Source organism: Bison bison, unplaced genomic scaffold (assembly GCF_000754665.1).
Source record: "Bison bison bison isolate TAMUID 2011002044 unplaced genomic scaffold, Bison_UMD1.0 scf7180017864314, whole genome shotgun sequence".
Lineage (NCBI taxonomy): Eukaryota > Metazoa > Chordata > Mammalia > Artiodactyla > Bovidae > Bison > Bison bison.
In genome coordinates this window covers 1,245,405-1,266,433 of record NW_011494886.1, presented here as the reverse complement: position 1 = coordinate 1,266,433, position 21,029 = coordinate 1,245,405, and the positions used below count along the sequence as shown (strand labels likewise).

At 39.0% G+C, this 21,029-nt stretch overlaps 1 protein-coding gene, 1 long non-coding RNA gene and 1 pseudogene across 2 annotated transcripts in view; 1 reads left to right on the top strand and 2 right to left on the bottom strand.

Moving 5' to 3' along the window:
• Nucleotides 1–8,428, top strand: part of LOC104997810 — a 20,429-nt gene extending 12,001 nt beyond the window's left edge. Inside the window, exon 3 of the long non-coding RNA XR_826359.1 lies at nucleotides 8,071–8,428. This is a non-coding gene — a long non-coding RNA (uncharacterized LOC104997810). The remainder of the gene's footprint in view (nucleotides 1–8,070) is intronic.
• A 1,944-nt stretch (nucleotides 8,429–10,372) lies between these two features.
• The window catches only part of CD96 (CD96 molecule), a 95,792-nt gene continuing 85,135 nt past the window's right edge, over nucleotides 10,373–21,029 (bottom strand). Inside the window, exons 11-14 of the mRNA XM_010852725.1 lie at nucleotides 16,792–16,857; nucleotides 15,955–16,038; nucleotides 12,691–12,814; nucleotides 10,373–10,783 (exon numbers count right to left, since the gene is read on the bottom strand). Of these exons, the coding sequence (XP_010851027.1) occupies nucleotides 10,675–10,783; nucleotides 12,691–12,814; nucleotides 15,955–16,038; nucleotides 16,792–16,857 (383 nt within the window). The 3' untranslated portion in view covers nucleotides 10,373–10,674. The remainder of the gene's footprint in view (nucleotides 10,784–12,690; nucleotides 12,815–15,954; nucleotides 16,039–16,791; nucleotides 16,858–21,029) is intronic.
• LOC104997805 overlaps nucleotides 20,125–21,029 on the bottom strand; it is a 2,012-nt pseudogene continuing 1,107 nt past the window's right edge.

Below are 21,029 nucleotides of genomic sequence, written 5' to 3'. Positions count from 1 at the left end.
TGAGCGCCGAAGAATTGATGCTTTTGAACTGTGGTGTTGGAGAAGACTCTTGAGAGTCTCTTGGACTGCAAGGAGATCCAACCAGTCCATTCTGAAGGAGATCAGCCCTGGGATTCTTTGGAAGGAATGATGCTAGAGCTGAAACTCCAGGACTTTGGCCACCTCATGCGAAGAGTTGGCTCATTGGAAAAGACTCTGATGCTGGGAGGGATTGGGGGCAGGAGGAGAAGGGGACGACAGAGGATGAGATGGCTGGATGGCATCACTGACTTGATGGACGTGAGTCTGGGTGAACTCCGGGAGTTGGTGATGGACAGGGAGGCCTGGCATGCTGCGATTCACGGGGTCACAAAGAGTCGGACACGACTGAGCGACTGATCTGATCTGATTCTTTGATCTGCTGAGATCTGTTCAGACCATGGATCCTCACCTGGCAAATTGGTGTTCTTTTTTTTTCTTCTTCTTCTTCCAGTTTTACTGAGATAATTGACATATGATATTGTGTAAGTTTAAGATGTACAGACTTGATACATATGTATGTTGGAAAATGTTTACTACAATAAGGTTAGTTAATACATCCCTTGCCTCACATAATTACATTTTGTTGTTGTTGTTATGGTGAGAAAATTTAATATCAGTTTCTTTTAGCAACTTTCAAACATGAAATTGCTATATGGTACTACATAAACTGGACTTCCCAAGTAGTGCTAGTGATAAAGAATCCCCCTGCCAATGCAGGAGATGTAAGACATGAGGCTTCGATCTTTGGGTTGGGAAGATCCCCTGGAGGAGGGCATGGCAACCCTCTCCAGTATCCTTGCCTGGAGAATCCCATGGACAGAGGAGCCTGGTGGGCTACTGTCCATGGGATCGCAGAGTCGGACATGACTGAAATGACTTAGCACGCACTGCATAGTCACTCTGCTGTTCTTTGGATTCTCTAGAACTTACACCTCTTGTAACTGGAAGTTTGTGCCCTTTGACAAATGTCTCCTCATCCACGCCCCTCTCCTCCCCTGTATACTTATTTTGGTGTCTGTATACTTACTTTAGTTTTCACTGGTTCCCTGGATCTGGCTTTTTCTCTGCACCTGTGGATAATCTGACTGATTACACCAAAGAGAAACTTTAAAACTGACCCAGAAACCTATTCAATCTAAAGCATCAGCCAAACTACCCAGATTGAAGCTCTGGTCTCCTCTAATCTGACAATAAGAACGTTTTGAAGAATGTATTTTTCAAGTGGATGGTGTGAGACATGGAGTAAAAAAATCCCATAAATCTCAGCCCACCAGATTGAGTGAGAGACTGTCACTTGTTTTAGCTTAGTTCTCTGTTCGGCTGACATTTTTCTTTCTCCTCTTCGCTCATTTGCCACCTCCTGTCACTTACTCATACCATATGTAATTGAGCACTAACTTATCCCAGACCTTGCCCTCGCTCTGGGGTTGCTGAGCTGTGTAAAGTAACCTCACACTCCTGAGGACATTCCAGTCTAACAGAGGAGTTCATGGCCTGCGTTTCCTTGACTGCGAGTTTCGATTTGAACATGCCACCAAAGCAGCACAACAGACTAGAAAGTTTGGTCTTGGTGAGATAGAGTATCTTTACGTATTTATTGACTAAACATACAATGGTCCAGCTGTTTACTAAAAATTTGAGACATGGATAAAGTTCTGTAGTAGGAGGGGAAGTGGCTGCTGGGTCTTCTGCTTGGGGAGCCTCCAGTAGGAAGGCTGAACGGGAGCTGCATCATCCCTCACTGCCTTGTGTGCGGCATCTTGCACAGGGACTGCTTTGACTTTGAACTGTTCCCATGATTTCTGCTGAGGTGTCAACAGAAAACACTGCTTAAGGGTTTAGTAGGAACCATAGTTTCTCTCTTCAGTTGAATTCTTCAAGGTGAATTTAGGAGAGACAGCTTAGTCTCTTTTGATATAAAGTGGTTTAATGGTGAGAGGAAAAGTTTACCCTGGAGTTCTAGGGAAATAAAAGAATTCTATTCATTTCCTTAAGAAAGAAAAATTGATTGAAGTTTTGGGGGCTCCCAGCCAGTACCTAAGGCAGAGTAAGCAAGCCCAGAGATGCAACAAAAACACTGAATTTGCAGGATGAATCCTCATTGATATTTGCCTGAACTTTGAGATTAAGCAACATTTAGGAATAGAGAAAGAAAACTCCCTCGAATAAACAGATCTTTGCATCTCGTCATACTGTCTAAGGGTTGCCATGTTTGAAAAAATAGGCTGGTTTTGAGTCAAATTAAGCATTATTTATGTGTGCTAAGTCACTTCAGTCGTGTCTGATCATTTTTTAGGGTCTTACTTAAGCACTTTTTTCTTAAAACTTTATATTTGGAAATATATTCAAACTTCAAAAATGTTTGCAAAAATAAAAAGAGTAAAAAAAAAAAACCCACATATCCCCTTTACCTCGATTCATCTATTGTTAACATTTTTATCATCTGCTTTTCTCTCTCTCTGCATATATAGTACATATGCATGCATGTATCTATGGATATATGCATACATATGCACGGACCCACTTGGGAGTAAGTTATATATACTTTACGGCAGTTTACCCTAAATACTTCAGTGTGTATTTCCTGAGAATAGGAATATTCTCTTACATAACCAGAGTAGAGTTATTGATACTTTTATCTAGTCTTCTGCCCGTATTCCAATTTTGTCAGCTGATCTGGCAAATGTCAGCTCTGATTTTCCAGATTTCCTTTGTAGTTTTAACCCCTCCAGAAAAGGATCCAGGCTAAAGTTGTGTGTGCATGCTCAGTCGCTAGTCGTGTCCAACTCTTTGCGACCCTATGGACTATATAGCCCACCAGGCTCCTCTGTCCATGGGATTCTCCAGGCAAGAATACTGGAGTGGGTTTCCATTCCCTTCTCCACTGGATCTTTATCCTCGGTCTCATGTTCCTGCATTGGCAGGCGGGTTCTTTACCACTAGCGCCACCTGGTGGCAATGAATTGCCATGTCTTTTAACATTTGTTCTGGGATATTTTTAAAGCCCCTTTTTTGGCCTTTAGACATTTCTCATTTTGTGTCTATCTGATGTTGCTTTGTGACTGGATTCAGCTTATTCATTCTCTGCCTTAATGCTGCAAAGGGAATAGTGTGTCCCCCCAAGGGTATAAAATCTGAAGGAGCAGATGTTCATCTGTCCCTCACTGAAGTTAATTTTGATCACGGGTCAAATTGTTTAATTTCTCCACTACATAATTGCTGTTTCTTTTTCCTCTCTTGTAACTAATAAGCATACTTCAGGGAGACCATTTTGAGGCCATGCAAATACCTTGATTATCACGAAAATATCCTCCTTATTTAGTATTTGTCAATGAATCTAGCCTGATTTGATCTTTACTATAATGATTACAAAATAATGACTTTCCAACTTCAGCACTCTATATTTACCAAACAGTTCTCAGCATTCTACTGTAGGCAAAAGCTCTCTCTTTCCCCTTCCTTCCCCCCTCCCTCCCTTCCTCCTGTCTCTATAGATCTCTCTCTTCCTATGTATCTGCTATAAGGATTTATGAATTCTTACTTTTTTCGGTGGCTTCTAATTCATTAGTATACGTAATTATATTGGCATTCAAATTGTCCTATGTCTGTAGGAGTAGGAGACTTCAAGCTGACTCCTGCATCCTTCTAACATACCCTCCAACATTTTTTTGGAATGTGTTATTTTCTGATGTAAGACATACCAGTCATACATTACATCTATTTTGCCCTTAAGCAAACATTTCTCTGAAAGTTCTGATTCCTTTCAGCATGAAATTATAGTGAACAAGATCTGAGTGTCAAATGTGCTACTAGAATACCTTTGCTTCTTGGTTCATTCAGAAGACAAATGTGGGAAAGACAGGCATGCATAACTACTTACAACACATGCACAATCAAAATTACCACCACCAATAGGGCCAGGTGGATATCATAATATTAATCTACAAATTGTATACATAAATAGTTATTCAGACACATTCCCCCCTTATTTTTCCTTCTTTCTTACACAAAGGTAGCATATTATATACTCTTTGCTTTCTTCCCTTAATGATGTCTCCTGGAAATCACTTCGTATTAGTCAACAGAGATTTTCTTTCTTGATTTTACAGCTGTACAGTTTCCATTTTTTAAAAAATTTACTATCGTTTATCCTTTCAATCTACTGTTTGGATATTCAGATAGTCTTTTAGTACTTGGCAATGACAAATAATGCTGTCAAGAATTATCTTGTGTATATATAGTTTGATATTGTTGGAAGTTGAGCTTCAGGATAAATTCTTAAAGAGAAACTGCCAAGTCTAAGATAAATTAATACGTAGTTTGGTTTGATACTGTCAGTTCCTGTCCACAGTGGTTGTTCCATTTTGCATTCCCTTCAGCAACACAGGAGAGTGCCTGTTTCCCCACCGCCTTGACAATAGAGCATGTTGTCAAACTTCTCAAATTCTTGACAAGTGAATGGGAAGGAATAACGTCTCAATGAAGTTTTAATTTGCATTTCTTTTAATATGGATGAATTTGAAATTTTTTTCAAGTGTTCAAGTGTTATTTACATATCTTTTTTTGTGAATCATTGGTGTCATATGTTTGACCCATTTTTTCCCCACAGAATTTTTCGGCTTTATTATCCTCACTATTTGTAAGTTCTTTATCATTTTGCAAATTATTTATCATTCTTTATTTGTGATTTATGTTGTGGATATTTTCACCCAGTTTATCATTTGCCTTTTCACTCCTCTTTATTATCTGCAAATTGTTTTTCTTTAAGTAGTCAAATTTATCGATTTTGTTCTCTTTGCATCTGGAAATATATATATATATTCATACACAGACATAGTTACAGTAGTATGTATACAACAGTGATATAGGACATGTGTATATATATATATATACACTATAGTATATGGATATATATGTTTAACTATATAGTACTTTATACTATAACTATATATAACTATATATATTAGTATATATACAAGTATATATACTATAGTATATGTGTGTATATGTTTAACTATATAATAATATATACTATTACTGTATTATTACTATATTTAACTATATAGTAACATTATATAATACATTATACATTATATACATTGTAATAATAGTCTATATATGTATTATACAAATATAGATACCAGATCAGATCAGATTAGATCAGTTGCTCAGTCGTGTCCAACTCTTTGCGACCCCATGAATGGCAGCACGCCAGGCCTCCCTGTCCATCACCAACTCCCGGAGTTCACTCACACTCACGTCCAACGAGTCAGTGATGCCATCCAGCCATCTCATCCTCTGTCGTCCCCTTCTCCTCCTGCCCCCAATCCCTCCCAGCATCAGAGTCTTTTCCAATGAGTCAACTCTTCGCATGAGGTGGCCAAAGTACTGGAGTTTCAGCTTTAGCATCATTCCTTCCAAAGAAATCCCGGGGCTGATCTCCTTCAGAATGGACTGGTTGGATCTCCTCACAGTCCAAGGGACTCTCAAGAGTCTTCTCCAACACCATGGTTCAAAAGCATCAATTCTTCGGTGCTCAGCCTTCTTCACAGTCCAACTCTCACATCCATACATGACCACAGGAAAAACCATAGCCTTGACTAGACGAACCTTTGTTGGCAAAGTAATGTCTCTGCTTTTGAATATGCAATGAACCTATACAGACATATAATTATAGCCCTAAGTCCAAACTTTAAGTTTCACTCTTGATGTACCTTCCATGGGTTTTGACTGATGTATTATAACAGGAACCCACCGGTTTCATATAGTTTCACATGCTTAAGAGATGTTAACTCTTTACACAGTTGACGGGTCCATTATCAAATTTCCTTTCACAACTCATATGACTGTTGTTTCGTCCACTTCACTCTGCCTTCCCAGTGCCTCTGAGTATTTTCTGGTGATAGGTGAATGGCTTTAATGCTATGATCAGTTTCGTTTGGTGGTATGACTTTTTTGGACAGTAAATGGGAGTTGTCTAACAGAACTCTGGGCAGACAGATTCTGGGTATTTATCAAGGGTAGCTAGATGAGGCCGGACCTGTGTTCTCTTTTTATGTCGTCACCTTGGGTTTGTTACTCTTCTTTATTTCCCTCAGTGTTGCTCCTTATGATCACAATCCCACAGAGACTTTGAGCTAATATGAGGGATCTGAGTGAGCAAACCAACAAAGAATGTAACCGAGGTTGTTGTTGTTGTTCAATCGCTCAGTTGTGTCTGACTCTTTGCAACCCCCATGGACTGCAGCATGCCAGGCTTCCATGGGGTCACAAGGAGTCAGACATGACTGAGCAACTGAACGACAACAACTTTGGTTACGTTCTTTGTTAGTTTGCGAATTCAGGTTCAGTTCAGTCGCTCAGTAGTGTCTGACTCTTTGCGACCCCATGAATCGCAGCACGCCAGGCCTCCCTGTCCATCACCAACTCCTGGAGTTCACCCAGACTCACGTCCATCAAGTCAGTGATGCCATCCAGCCATCTCATCCTCTGTCGTCCCCTTCTCCTCCTGCCCCCAATCCCTCCCAGCATCACAGTCTTTTCCAATGAGTCAACTCTTCGCATGAGGTAGCCAAAGTACTGGAATTTCAGCTTTAGCATCAGTCCTTCCAAAGAAATCCCAGGGCTGATCTCCTTCAGAATGGACTGGTTGGATCTCAGGAGAGTATAAAGATGCTGGTTGGGGAGAAAAATTTAGATTCTATTGTTCTCATTCCTTTGTTAATTTGCACCCAGCCAATGCCTAGAGCCATTAAAGAAGCACTAGACAGGGGTTAAGAGTAATTTCAAAAGTGTTCCCTGGTCCTGACCTAAAGTCATGTTCTTTTGCTGTCTAGTTGCATCTTCCTGGCTGTAGCATTTAGCCTTGTTAGCAATCAGAGAATCCAGGGAAAAAAAAGTTGAGAAATAAAGAGTTCTGTTCCCATCATTTTACTGTGTGGTTTTGGCTGGAACCTCAGCTCATTTCTGCGAGTTAATGTCTTTTTCTCCCATTGTGGTAACTTCTACTCACCATTTCAGATGTCTCTGCTGGACATTCAAGCTTCATCTGGTGGGCACAGCCATGGTTGCTGTCTTCAAAAACTCAGGCTATGTCTGTAAACTCTCAAAAAACAAAGTTTCTGTGTTTCTGCTGATTCAACCTTCAAGTTCAAGCCCAAATCATTCTCTGAAATCAGAGTCCCGAGAGGGCTGCCTTCAAGAACCTCTCCCCCTGCTCAGAGCCTCTGAAACAAGGTCCTTTCCTTGATCTCCAGCCTTAGTTAGTTTCTTTAAACTTCTTTCCAGCTTCTGATCTTGATTATTTCTTTTCTCTTTTCATTTCCTAGTCATTTCTTTTTCTTTCTTTTTTTTTTTTTTTTGCACACTTTCCTGGCCATCTTACCCCAGGGCCCAATTATTTCTACTTTCTTTTTTTTCTATCAACAATTTTCAGAATATACTACCTTGGCATTAGAAAAAAATCAATATTTACTTAAGTGCACAGAAAATAGCTCTTGTCTATAGTAAAAGGAGATACTAAAGAAATTAAATATCATGATATAATGGAGACTGATCACATTCTGGACTGGAATTCAGAGAGCTGGCTCATCATTTTGGCTCTATCACTTTTAATTATGTGACCTTGGGAAGTCGATTTCACATACTCTGTAACTCTTTATTTATAGTATGACCTCTAATGCCCAACATGATCATATATTTTATGATTTTAAAGATCTACACTGCAAAGTTAACTTGGTCAAGCCAGCCGTATGTTCATTAGCTAAAACAAAACTTATGCTGAATCAAGGAAAATGATTATTTTGTTTGAATTAAGTTTGACTTTATCTCTTACTCTAGTACCTGAGAAAGACCTAAAATATGTCTACTTCTGGACTTATGTGTATAGATTAACTTTTGCTATAATAATGATGAGTAACCATCAGACTCTTTAATAATGCACATTTGAGTTAGGTTGGAGATTGGTTTGTCTCACCTGGGCCTGGTTTGAGTGTTTCTTCTTGGAGCTAACAGCCTATCCTGAAAATGTTCTTTTTATGATTATGGCAGAGAACAAGAGAGTGAGTCCAACCACACAAGCAACTTTCAAGTCTTGGGTAAGTCAGGTCCATGATATTCCATTGTCCAAAGCAAGTCATATGGCCAAGCCCAAGGTCAAGATGTGCTCATGTTGCAGGTGAGTAAAGAAATGAATATTTCTGAACAACAATGTTATCTAACACACCATCCTTTGGGAATGAGTGATTAAAAGGCTTATGTATGGCTTCTTCTTAGTGAAAATTAAGTCAATAATGAAGGCATTCAGAAATCTTAGGGATTACGGTGCAAAGTTGCTACTTCTCCAGTGAGACAGAACTAAATCCACTTGTAGAGAGAGGAGCTGCTGGTTTGAGACAGGCTCTCTGAACTTAAAATTTTTAAGGTGCAAGTGAAAGTGTCACTTTAGCCAAATGAGGGAGGTCAAGATCGTAACACTGCCTGAAAAGCATCTACAGTCTTTCTGTTTTGCAGAAAAATTCCTCTAAATCACAGAATGAGTATCCCTCCATGAATAAGCAACTGTTCACTCTATTCAAGTTGGAGATGAATTTACAAATGTTGACCAGAACTTATTTATAATAAAACCAGAAGAGAATATTTCAAAGAGATGGCTAAGACAAAAGCAGCATAAGACACTTGTTATATGATAGACTGAAAATTACATGACTTATATTGTACTGTACAATTGTCTATCCCTTTACCAAAATGATCTAAACATCCTCCAACTCTGCCAATTTTTACCCCAATACTTCTACTACTTGTATTCATGTCTCCTAATTGAATAGTAAAAATAAAACCATAATGACTTTTATACAAATCAATGGTGATTAAGTTGTATTAAAAATAACTACTCATGAAGCAATAGTCATATATGTATATATGAAGTTAGTCTTTCTTGAGAACTAATGAGAAATTGAGGGTAATTAAGGCAGGCAAACATTAGTTTATTTTTCCATTTATGGAACTGTATTAGTTATCTATTATTCTGTAATACATTATGTTGTAGTTTAGTTGATAAGTTGTATCTGACTCTTTTGCAACCCTATAGACTGTAGCCCACTAGGCTACTCTGTCCATGGGATTTCCCAGGCAAGAATACTGGAGTGAGTTGCCATTTCCTCCTGCAGGGGATCTTCCCAACCTAAGGATTGAACCTGGGTCTCCTGCTTGGCAGGCAGATTGTTTACCATTGAGCTACCCGGGAACCCAAACTTATTAAACAGTAAGTATTTATTATCTTACAGTGTCTGCAGGTCAGAAATTCAGATGAGGTTTAATTGGGTAGCTCTGACTCTCATGAAGTCCCCGCCAAAACATCAAGTGAGGTTGCAGTTACCTAAAGACTTGAGTGGGGGCTGGAGGATGGGCTTAACGACCTCACTCAATCAAGTCTGGCTGCCTGCTACTTGCTGCAGGAGGTCTACGTTCCTTGACAGGTGGACCTCTTGGTAGGGCTGCTTGAGTGTCCTCAGAGCATGGCAACTGGCTTCTTCCAGAGCAAGTGATCAAGGAGAGATCAAGGCAGAAGCTACAAAGTATTTTATGACCTAACCTTACAAGGCATATTCTAGTCATTTCTGCAGTTATCTTCTTGGTTATACAAGGCCTGCGACTGGTACTCACTCACAAGATAGTGCAAGTCTATGACTGAGTGTGAATCGCTCCTTAAATTTTATACCCTGACTGTCTTAGCTACCAGATATCTGGTTGTTGGCTTGTTATCCTTATGCTCTTTCCTCTTCCTATAGGCAGGAGCCTGGGCTGAGCATGATGGGAGGAAGAGTGAAGGAAGATTAGAACTGGGGTGCTTATGCAAGGTATTCTGTTTTCCTCCAGTGAAAATAAACAACTGGATTTCCATACAAAGACTAATTGTATTTTCCCATTATATGGAACTCTCATTGAAACTTTCACATTTTCATCGTATAATTTTCCTGGGGAATGCAATACACCCCAGGTGCTGAGTTGCTCAGTCATGTCTGACTCTTTGTGATCCCATGTGACCTGCCAGGCTCCTCTGTGTATTATCTGGATTTTCCAGGCAGAATCCTGGAGTCAGTTACCATTCTCTTCTCCAGGGTACTTCCTGACCCAAGGACTGAACCCATATCTCCTGTGTCTCCTGCATCGGCAGGTGGATTCTTTATCTCTGAGTTACCTGGGAAGCCCTCCCTCAGAGAGGAACATAATTTTGGCTAATAGTTTAGAATGTTGGCAGATGCCCCAAAGAGCAGATCTGGTATGGACATAAGTTTAAAACCCTTGTCATCACCTCAGGGAATTAAAAGTGAAAAATAAAACACTGCAAGCATTTTTTTTTTCTTTTTCTTTTTTTTTTTTAATGCAGCAGCCCAATTTACACTTCTTACATAAGCAAGAAAATCCTTGTAGACTGCACTGGTGGAATGCTTCACATCGCCTCTCAGTCTTGTTTAAATTTCTGGCATATGCAGATTAAAGAGGGTCAGCTTTTGGGAAAACAGGTCATACACTTCTGATATCCATTTCAGCTGCAGAAGAGGCTTGGCTAGAGGGCGATTATATTAATAAAGCACAACATCTACTTTTTCGACAGGATTCTAGCAGAATTTTGTGTGTCAAAGCCTCAGAGGACTAGAGTGTCTCCAGCTCATGACAAGGCAGATCACTTCCAATGGACTCCTGAATGCAGGTGTACTTGATGGGAGGTGGAGGTGGCTTGAAAGGTGGAGGTCTTTGCATGCTAGGAACAAAACATTGCTCATTCAAGGCTAAGAAGGTTAGGGGTGATGTATGTATGCATAATATATTTTTAGAAGGGGAAAGAGAAAGTGAAAGAGGCATGCTTCCCTGGCTCTCTTTTTTTTCCCCTGGCATAACCTGCTTGCTAGTCCTGTTAGTATCATTAATTAATATTTTTGTGATATTTTATAATTTGTAAACCATTTTTTATCATAGAGTTATATAATTTGCATTTAGGAATTGAGTATTATTGCCACCATTCCACAGATAAAACTGAGGCTCAGAGGTTTTAAGCAACTTGCTTAAGAGGAACAGACCAGCAAGTCAAGCCTTTTAAACAGAGCTTACACTCTCCATGGCAATTGCCTCCTAATAGAGGAAGTGTTTCTCTTATGTAGGTTAAAGCATTCCTCCAGAGAAAAAAATTTCAGATTCTGGAACCAAAGATGGCAGTTTTTCTGAGTCCCTTTGCTAACCTTACCCCCAGCCCTCACCACACACTCATTGTGTGTGAACCAGGGGGAAGGTTGGGGGTGGGAAATGAACTTGCCTGAGTCCCTGAGTTGATGGATGGCACCCGCATCCTTTCTGTTTGTATCAGGGAACACTCTTAGAGTCATCTCTGTATAAAGAAAGTACTGGTCTATGTTTGCACAATTCATCTCTTTGTCTAAAGTACATAAGCATAAGATGAGTGTGGGATTTAGCTGTACAAATGCTCCAGCTCTCTTGCTATCAGGAAATAGAGGCATATTTGTGGGCAGACTCAAAAACCTCTACCCCTTGTCTATCAATCCACAGTATCTTAATTTTTCCTTAGAGGGAGAGAGAAGGAGAGAGACTGAGAAAAACAGAGGGGGGTTGTTTTTCATCTCTGTATAACACAGACATTTGAATATAGAACAACAACAAAAAAGTCAATTCAGATTTTCAGATTCCCGTTTTCTCATTTTAATATAAAAATCCCCAACACCTATTACCTGGTTTTCTGGTGCTTTAGTGGTGACAATATATATCAAAAGGTGGATAGCATTCTTAGAAATTTGCAATTCTGTTTTTTTCTGGGGAATTAGGAATTTCTTAAGGTCACATGGTGGCCAAAGTGTAGTACCTGGACAAAGTCCAGAATTTCTGATTCGTGGTTTGGTGTTTTATTCACCATGAAACATCCCCTGCACGTGGCTAGAGTCTTCAAGGATACACTAAGTAGAAGGCAGGCCACACAGTCAATATTATCTGAGACAGCAGTAGTAAGATATATGGAGGATCAACTTTGTGTATTCTGAAGATCTCCTCTAAGCATGGCCTGAACCAGACCGATCCAAAACAGCCAAGTCAGAAAAGTGAGCCTTAACCTTCCACGCCATTTCAGACTTCTCAGTGGAGGGAGGAGAGTTCTGGAAACCATTTCAATAAAACAAAAAGACTGCTTTCTTTTCCCCATGGGGAGAAAGGATAAGGGCAGTAAAAGCCCATTTTGCTGAAAAGCAGCTGGAAATTTCTTAAAATTACCTTTCTTACTCAATTTCACACTTCAGTATCTAGGCTCACCTGGGCCCGGGCAGTTCAGAGATGCATGAAAATGAAAAGAATAATGAAGATTAAAAAGAAAAATCAGTTTCAGTTTTGAGGCGATGTGAGCCTCCGTTCTCATTTCATGCCCACTGATGTTCCGTCCAGTGAGTGCTTCAGTCTGAACAGGTAGAGGGGCACCAAGTCTGAAGTGCCTCTCATTCCAACTGTGTGGTACTGGGGAAGCTGGGCAGCCTCTCTGAGCTTCTCTAAGCCTTATTTCCTCAGTTACATAGGAGAGAAACACTACTATCTAGGAATGATATTTAAAGTGTTGAGTGAATATTTTCTGCTGAAAAAAGTAACTGCTCCTGCATGTCTCCATACTGTACTCACATTTCTTTTTGGTACTGACACCATTTTCTCACTCCAAGACCAAACAATACGAAACAGGAGAGGAGCAAAGCTGCCACAGTCACCGGCCAGGACATTCCATCTTTGGGCTTACTGATCACAGTACCTGAAAAGGGCATAAAGAGAGATAAACTTTAATGCCAAAGTTTGGCAACTGGGAAGCAGGATGAATTGAATTAGTTTGCTTACCTGCAACATGCATTTCCAAGGGCCATGGGGTGTTCATTGATCACAGTCGTGCTCTGGGATCATTTCTATGACTTGTTCTCATATCGTTTTTGCACTTATACAATTGCATTTCTTTTTTTTTTTTTACATGAATGCCTTTCTTGTTAGAATGTTCCAGACCTAATCTTTTCTTTCTTTCACTTTCTCAAGGCCCTGGACAATTCCTGGCACAGGGTGGCCAATGAAATGTGATTTATAAGAGGAAAGGAGTTTGGGGGAGAGTGGACACCTGTGTGGTATGGCTGAATGTATGGCTGAATCCCTTTTCTGTCCACCTGAAACTATCACATTGTTAATTGGCTATACTCTGATATAAAATAAAAAATTTAAAAAAGAATGAACACATAAAACTGCTAATCTGTAAATTTGTTTTCCAAATTCACTCCAGTAAAGTAAAAGTTTTATGTGTGAAATACTGGTCTATCTTTAAATTCTTTTTCTTTAAGAAGTCATTAAAATGCTTTACGAAATATTAGTGTGTTAGGAGGAGGAATAAAAAGTAAAAGGCATTATAACATTCTAAAGGTCTGAAAGTACGAAGCTGAGAAGGCAAGAGGCAATATAAATACAATATTCTGGACTGTCTTACTTTTTCTGTAACATGAAGGAAAAATTAAGTAAATGAACTCTCTTAGGAAATAATATTGTCTGGTTCTGCCTGGCAGAAAATAAAAGGGAATGTTTATAATTGTATAGTTACTTAATTTTTTCCTTTTAAAAAGTGTTTTATGCTCATGTTAAAAATTCAAACAGTACAGAAATATAAACTACAATGAAAAGGAAGTATCCTTAATTCTTCAAATGCCAGCTACCCACACTACAGGTTATAATTTTTAATAGTCAATTATGTTAACTATTTAATAGTTAATTCCTATCAGAAATTTTTAATGCAAATATAAGCAAATATAGGTACCGTGAATATATATCCTTTCATATTACAAATGGGGGCATACTGTACATACTGCTCCGTTCTTGGTTTCTTTCTCAAACAAAAATTGTGGAATGTTTTTCACAGAAGTGCATAGAAGTTTACCTCATTTGATTAAATGACTGGATGGTTCTCCAGTGTGTGGATCTACTGTAGGTTATTTAATTGGCCTTAATGTTGGATGGTTAAATTGTTTCCAGGCTTTTCTTATTTCTAATAACACTACAGTGAAATTCCTTATACATTATAGATAGATCTTTAGCTCTTCAGATTACAGAAATCATTTGGGCAAAAGCACATTTTTGCTTTTTTTATTATTAATAAAAGAATATTTTCATTATTTTAAATAGATTATAAACCACGTGTAGACTTTTAAAATTCATTTGATTGCTTCAGATTTATTACACTGCTTTTCATTAAGTGAAGTCTCAAAAAAATAAAACACACACAAGCCAAAAAATCTGGATTTAAAATATTTGTTACCACATCTTTTTTATATTTTACATAGTTTGGGCGGCAGCCATACGATTCTGTCATAACACTGATCACCAGTACTGAAGATTTTTCCTCTTACAACACATATCCAGGGATTGGAGGTCTTCCTGGTGCTCGTGTTACTTTAGTTTTGTCAGGCAGATGCTGACGGTACCCTGGAAGCTCACACAGTCCTATACTAAGTAACCCTGTGGTTCGCTGATGCACAGGGGCTAGAGTTCACAGTAGTTCAAAGTACTAGAGTATCACTATCACAAAAGAAACAATTACACAGGAAATCAATTTAGGACTACACACAATTCTGTTTCAGTGAAATCAAGACTTACTTATTCTATACTGGCAATATGGTAGACTATAACATTTTACCTCCAAAGTTTCTGAGAAATGAAAGAACAACAGGTTTTAGATAGATCTTCTATCAATGCTTACTAATTTTCTCCCAGCCAAATATAGAAAATGAGGCCATTGGCTTCAGCAATGTCCTGGTGGAAAAGCAGAGCTCCAATTTGCCCCAATTCTTCAAGTATGTAGTTCTTTTCCTTTTTAAATAATTTTATTTATTTATTTTGGCTGCGCTGGGTCTTGGTTGCTGCACAGGCTTTTTTCTCTAGTTGCAAAGAGCGTGGGCTCCTCTTCGTTGTGATGTGCAGGCTTCTCACTGTAGTGGCTCCTCTTGCTGCAGAGCACAGACTCTAGGGCTTGCAGGCTGCAGTACTTGCAGCACGTGGGTGATTCCACTATGGGGAATCAGTAGTTGCGACTCCCCAGCTCTAGAGCATAGGCTCAGCTAATTGTGGTTCACAGGCTGTGTTGCTCTGTGGCGTGTGGGGTATTGACTAGGAATGGAACCTGTGTCTCCTGCATTGTCAGGTGGATTCTTCCACTGAGCCACTAGGGAAGTCGTAGGTAGTTCTTTAGGGCACCAATAGTTAAAGATGTTGGTAGGATGTCAGTTTGAAGCTCCACTGCCATGCTGTGTGCAGGATGGATGATGCACCAGTGACTGAGGGCTATATGAACTTCAATATGAAATAAATTGAATCCCCAGGTAGAGTTCACCAGTTAAGTGAATATAAAGAGTTGATTATGCCTTGAATTTACAATCAAGATCTGCATTGGGAGGGTCATAACTTTATTGCAAACCTTGACCTCTTATGATAAAAAACAAGGATTATATTTAGCATTGACAAACTTTTATTCATTGAATTATAGGAATACTCTTTGTTCCAACCATCAGACTATACTTTCATAAAGCTGAAATATCTCTCAGTACTTTTCACCTGGCTAATTCCTACTCATTCCAGATTTTATTTTAAATATATCCCCAGAGAATCCTTTCTAGTTCCCCAATTACAATCAGATCTTTCTGTTAGACTCTGACAACATCTTGCAGTATATCATAGGATTTGTCACAAATAAATTTAATTGCATGATTATTTATTTACTGTGTATCCTCTATAATAGATTATACTCTTCAGGAAGCCAGTGTTTTCAATATTCAACAGCTGTCACAGTGCCTGACAAATGATAGGCATGCAATAAATATTTGTAGAGCAAATAAAACATAAAATTTTTAAAAATGGCAAATGACTCACCAGTGATGTGATTATTTTTAGTAGATACATTGGCAGTTGTGGGAACTTCTGAAGATGCTCTGGTTGTGCTAGTGAAGATGTCACCTAGGGATACAGAGGGAATATCTGAAGTAATCCTAAGGACCATTTCCATCTGGTCAAAAGTTGTAAAATGATGATTGGACTTCACTTGCTATTAGAAAGAGCTCATCTGAATGGCTCAAATGCTCCTAAAATACTAATATTATATGTAAAGTTTATTAAGGACCAGTTTATGCAAGGTTAGTATCCTAGGATCTAATAGTTACCAAAGGAGTGAAGCTTCCTATGGATTTAAAGAAAAAAAAGAGAAACAATACAGCACATACAGTAAAATAATATCTGCTAAAGAATCTCCAGGAGAAAATGATTATGGGATAAGGTCTGAAGCTGGGGTCATGGAAGAGGTTTATCTCTAGTGCCCCAGGTTATTAGAGGTCTCCCCATTCTAATGTGTTTGATAAGGTTATTAAAAATTCCTGTGCAACATTTGGGTAGACAAATCCGTGTCAACAAATCATTCCATTTTACAATGGAAAATTAAAGCTTAAAATGCATTTTAATGGATTTATTTGGTCCCAAAATGCATCTTGAAATAAAATAGAGGCAAATCTATGACTTTATCTCTGACTAACTTTTCTGAGTGACTGAGAAGAATTTTGCCTTCATTCACTGTCATTTTCATCTTCACTGTCATTTCCATCAAGACGCACTTTTAAATACCTGAGATTGGCTTTGTATCAGTTCTTTTCCAACTCTTCCCAAATAAAGCCGACTAATACCTTCCCTGACCCTCAAGACCCTCCTCTAAGTGCTCACCAGGAAGTGTTGAACCTGCACCCGAGGAGGGCGAACTGTTCGTTTCACTGGGCATCCATGGAGCTGCTAAAGGAAGAAGATATTGGAAAATTTATTGTCTCTTCTTGACCTTCAATTGAGTCTAATTATTATGAAAAAGGGATATTAATGAACATTTAAAGTAATTTCATCAAAGTACTCTGCAGCACACCTCAGAATGTCCCAAAATAAAGTGAGAGCTGAAGATGTGTCTAATAAGGAAGGTTTAGTTTTTTGTTTTAAAATTGTAATATAGTTGCTCTACAGTGTTGTATTATTTTCTGCTGTACAACGAAGTGAATCAGCTATATGTATACATATATTTCCTCCCTCTTGGATCTCCCTCCCACTCCATTCCTCATCCCAACTATCCAGGTCACCACAGAGCACCAAGCTGAGCTCTCTGCTCTGCATAGCAGGTTCCCCAAGGTTAGGCTGATTTTGTATGTAGCTATCTGATTTACACATGGCAGTGAACATACACTAATCTCAATATCCCAGTTCACCCCACCCCCCATACCCATGTCCACACATCCATTCCCTATGTCTGGTATCTACCCTGACTTGCAAATAGGTTCATCTGAACCACAGGGAAGTTTTATGATTATAGCCATTTAAAGCAGGAAAAAGAAAGGGAGGGAAAACACTAGGAGCAGTTTCTCCAGCCACAGAAAGTATGCTATGTCTGTCCCATAGATAAACTAAAAGAATGAGAGAGAAGGAAAGCCTACGTGTGTTATGGCAGCCTCAGTCAAGAGAAGATGCCAACAGGACTTTGAAGACCTTGGTGAAACTTGCAAGAGTGAACAAAATAATTTGTACTTGTGGGTAAGATGACATTCTTGTTTGAGTATGAAAACTGAACCATATCTATAGTGAATTATGAGACCCCTGGGTTACAGCAGAGAAGGCAATGGCACCCCACTCCGATGCTCTTGCCTGGAAAATCCCATGGACGGAGGAGCCTGGAAGGCTGCAGTTCATGGGGTCGCTAAGAGTCAGACACGACTGAGCGACTTCACTTTCACTTTTCACTTTCATGCATTGGAGAAGGAAATGGCAACCCAATCCAGTGTTCTTGCCTGGAGAATCCCAGGGATGGGGAGCCTGGTGGGCTGCCATCTATGGGGTTGCACAGAGTCAGACATGATTGAAGTGACTTAGCAGCAGCAGTGGGTTACAGGCCTTGCTGGCTGCTGGGTGAATCCTTTTGATCCACTCAGAGGCAAACCTTCCCCTTTAAATGGATGGTAGCAATTCCAGAAGCACATATGGCTTCTGAAATAGACCTATCAATTCATTTTATTTAGTTCTCCATCTTTGGCAGAAGAGTTCCACTTCTTGGCAGTCTCTACATGTCTGTATTTGATAACATGCCTATAATGTAATGTAAAGTAAAATAGCTACAGTAGTATATGGTTATAATCGGTAAAAAGATATTATACTCATTTATTTAAAACATTGGCATATGTGATTTTCTCAGTTGAATGCTTTCTTACATATCAAGACCAAAACAAGTAGACAAAGCCAAAACAAAATAAAACAAACATTAAAACCCCCGTTGGCCTGACCCTTTCTTGATTTCTCACTAGTTGCCAATGGCAGTTGCTGGTGCAGACAAAGGCATGTTACCAGGCCTTTCAGTAGAGCTGTGAGTCAGTGCTTTCTGGGGACTGCTCCCAGGACAGTCTGTCATAGCTACTCCACTTGGAATTTTCCCCAAGGTTAGGCTGATTTTGTATATAGCTATTTTGAATTTGTTGAGGTCAGGGAGAGGTTCTTGTCTTCAGTATAGTTCTATGACCCTGTGCATGTGATCTGGATTACTTTTTGTTCTAGACAAAATGCTAAGATCTATAGATGACAACGGACTGGGTACTTTTTAACACTGAGGTTTAATGTTTAAGCCATTAAGCTAGGAGTTTATTGACAATGAGCAAAAATCAACTAAAGAGAAACGGGAACCAAGCCTGGGTTTAGGTAAAATTATGAAGACGGCAGTTTGTTCTGAATAACCTTAGCATTTTTTTTTGTTGTTGTTGTTTAATATGGAATCTCCTTTACTTCCTACTTTTAGGGCTTGATGCCTCTATTTCTTCCTCTCTTTAACTTTTTAATGCACGGTATGTGGGCTCTTAGTTCCCTGATAAGGAAATGAACCCACACCCCTGCATTGGAAGTGCAGAGTCTTAACCACTGGACCACAAGGAAGTCCCAATGCCTCTACTTCTTTTCTCTTCAAAATCTGCTATCAAGAAAGGATGTGATAAATTCAATTATGCTAAGATACAAATGGTTTAACAAGTTCTATCACTTTGAGAGAAATGGGTATTTAAAAAAAGATTTTCTATTTTATGTTTATTATCAGTAAGTCAATACAGAACACTTGTAATGATCAGTGACATGTGGACAACAATAGTTTTTTTCATCAAATAGAGTGCCAGTCCTTTCTGTAAAATCAATATTGATTTTCTCCAAACAAAAGAACCAAGCATAATACAATTTCAGGAGATGTTAGTATCATTAGCATGATACATCCAACTTGCAAAAATGGCAATATTTAAAATGATGTAAATTATTTGACCATTTTATAAAACTTCCTTTTGGCCTTCTGAAAACTTTGCAAATATAAAAAGATCTCAAAAAATGTGCAATAAAATTGAACTACAGGATGTTTAAGTGGGAAGAGGCATGGGTAAACCTCTGGCTGATTCATGTTGACATTTGGTAGAAACGAATGTAACACTGCAAAGAAATTATCTTTCAATTAAAAATAATAAATAAAAAATTGAGCTATAAAAAATACACTTTGGAAACCTAGGGAGTTATTTTTCTGATTTTGTCTGAGATTTTTCAAAATCTGTTAAAAAAAGTGGAAACTTTTTTTTTAAATTTAATTTTATTTTTAAACTTTACAATATTGTATTAGTTTTGCCAAATATTGAAATGAATCCACCACAGGTGTACCTGTGTTCCCCATCCTGAACCCTCCTTCCTCCTCCCTCCCCATACCCTCCCTCTGGGTCGTCCCAGTGCACCAGCCCCAAGCATCCAGTATCGTGCATCAAACCTAGACTGGCGACTCGTTTCATACATGATATTATACATGTTTCAATGCCATTCTCCCAAATCTCCCCACCCTCTCCCTCTCCCACAGAGTCCATAAGATTGATCTATACATCAGTGTCTCTTTTGCTGTCTCGTACACAGGGTTATTGTTACCATCTTTCTAAATTCCATATATATGCGTTAGTATACTGTATTGGTGTTTTTCTTTCTGGCTTACTTCACTCTGTATAATAGGTTCCAGTTTCATCCATCTCATTAGAACTGATTCAAATGTATTCTTTTCAATGGCTGAGTAATACTCCATTGTGTATGGAAACTGTTGAAAGAGGTGAAAAAGAGGAGTTTCCAGTTGATAGATTTAACATGTCTGACAATATATAAGTAATGTAAAGGAAAAACTTCAGGAACAAGAATATATCATAGTTGAGTCTTTGAGCAAGATGAAGAGATAGCAGATCTTGTATCAGCTGCTTCCACAGGAGAGAGGTCTTCCTGCAGAATGCCTGTTTACAGAATCCTCAGTAAGACAGAGCTGGCCATTTCCAGTGATTTATCTTTCACTAAAGAATACTTTTTCTAAAAGCTCAACTAATGTATATTTAGATATCCATTTTTAGGATGTGTTAAACACTAGCTACACCCCATCTGCCGTCCTTAAGTCTCCTTGGGTATCTCTCAGCAGAGTTAAATTACTGTTGTTTTCTAACTGATTGAAATATTCTGTGTTCTCGAGGTATCATCTCATTTGTTAAATATATAAGTTAATTCTCCTTTAAGTCCTTTGGGAACATTTTCATCTACATCTAAGAATGAACGCTACTTTGACATTTGGATGATAAACATGAGCTCGATGGATAATGTCCTCTCGTACATCACCATTATCAACCAAAAATATGAACATAGGGATACTGTATTGTTCAGATCAGATCAGTTGCTCAGTTGTGTCCGACTCTTTGCGACCCCATGAATCGCAGCACGCCAGGCCTCCCTGTCCATCACCAACTCCTGGAGTTCACCCAGACTCACGGCCATCGAGTCAGTGATGCCATCCAGCCATCTCATCCTCTGTCGTCCCTTTCTCCTCCTGCCCCCAATCCCTCCCAGCATCAGAGTCTTTTCCAATGAGTCAACTCTTCTCATGAGGTGGCCAA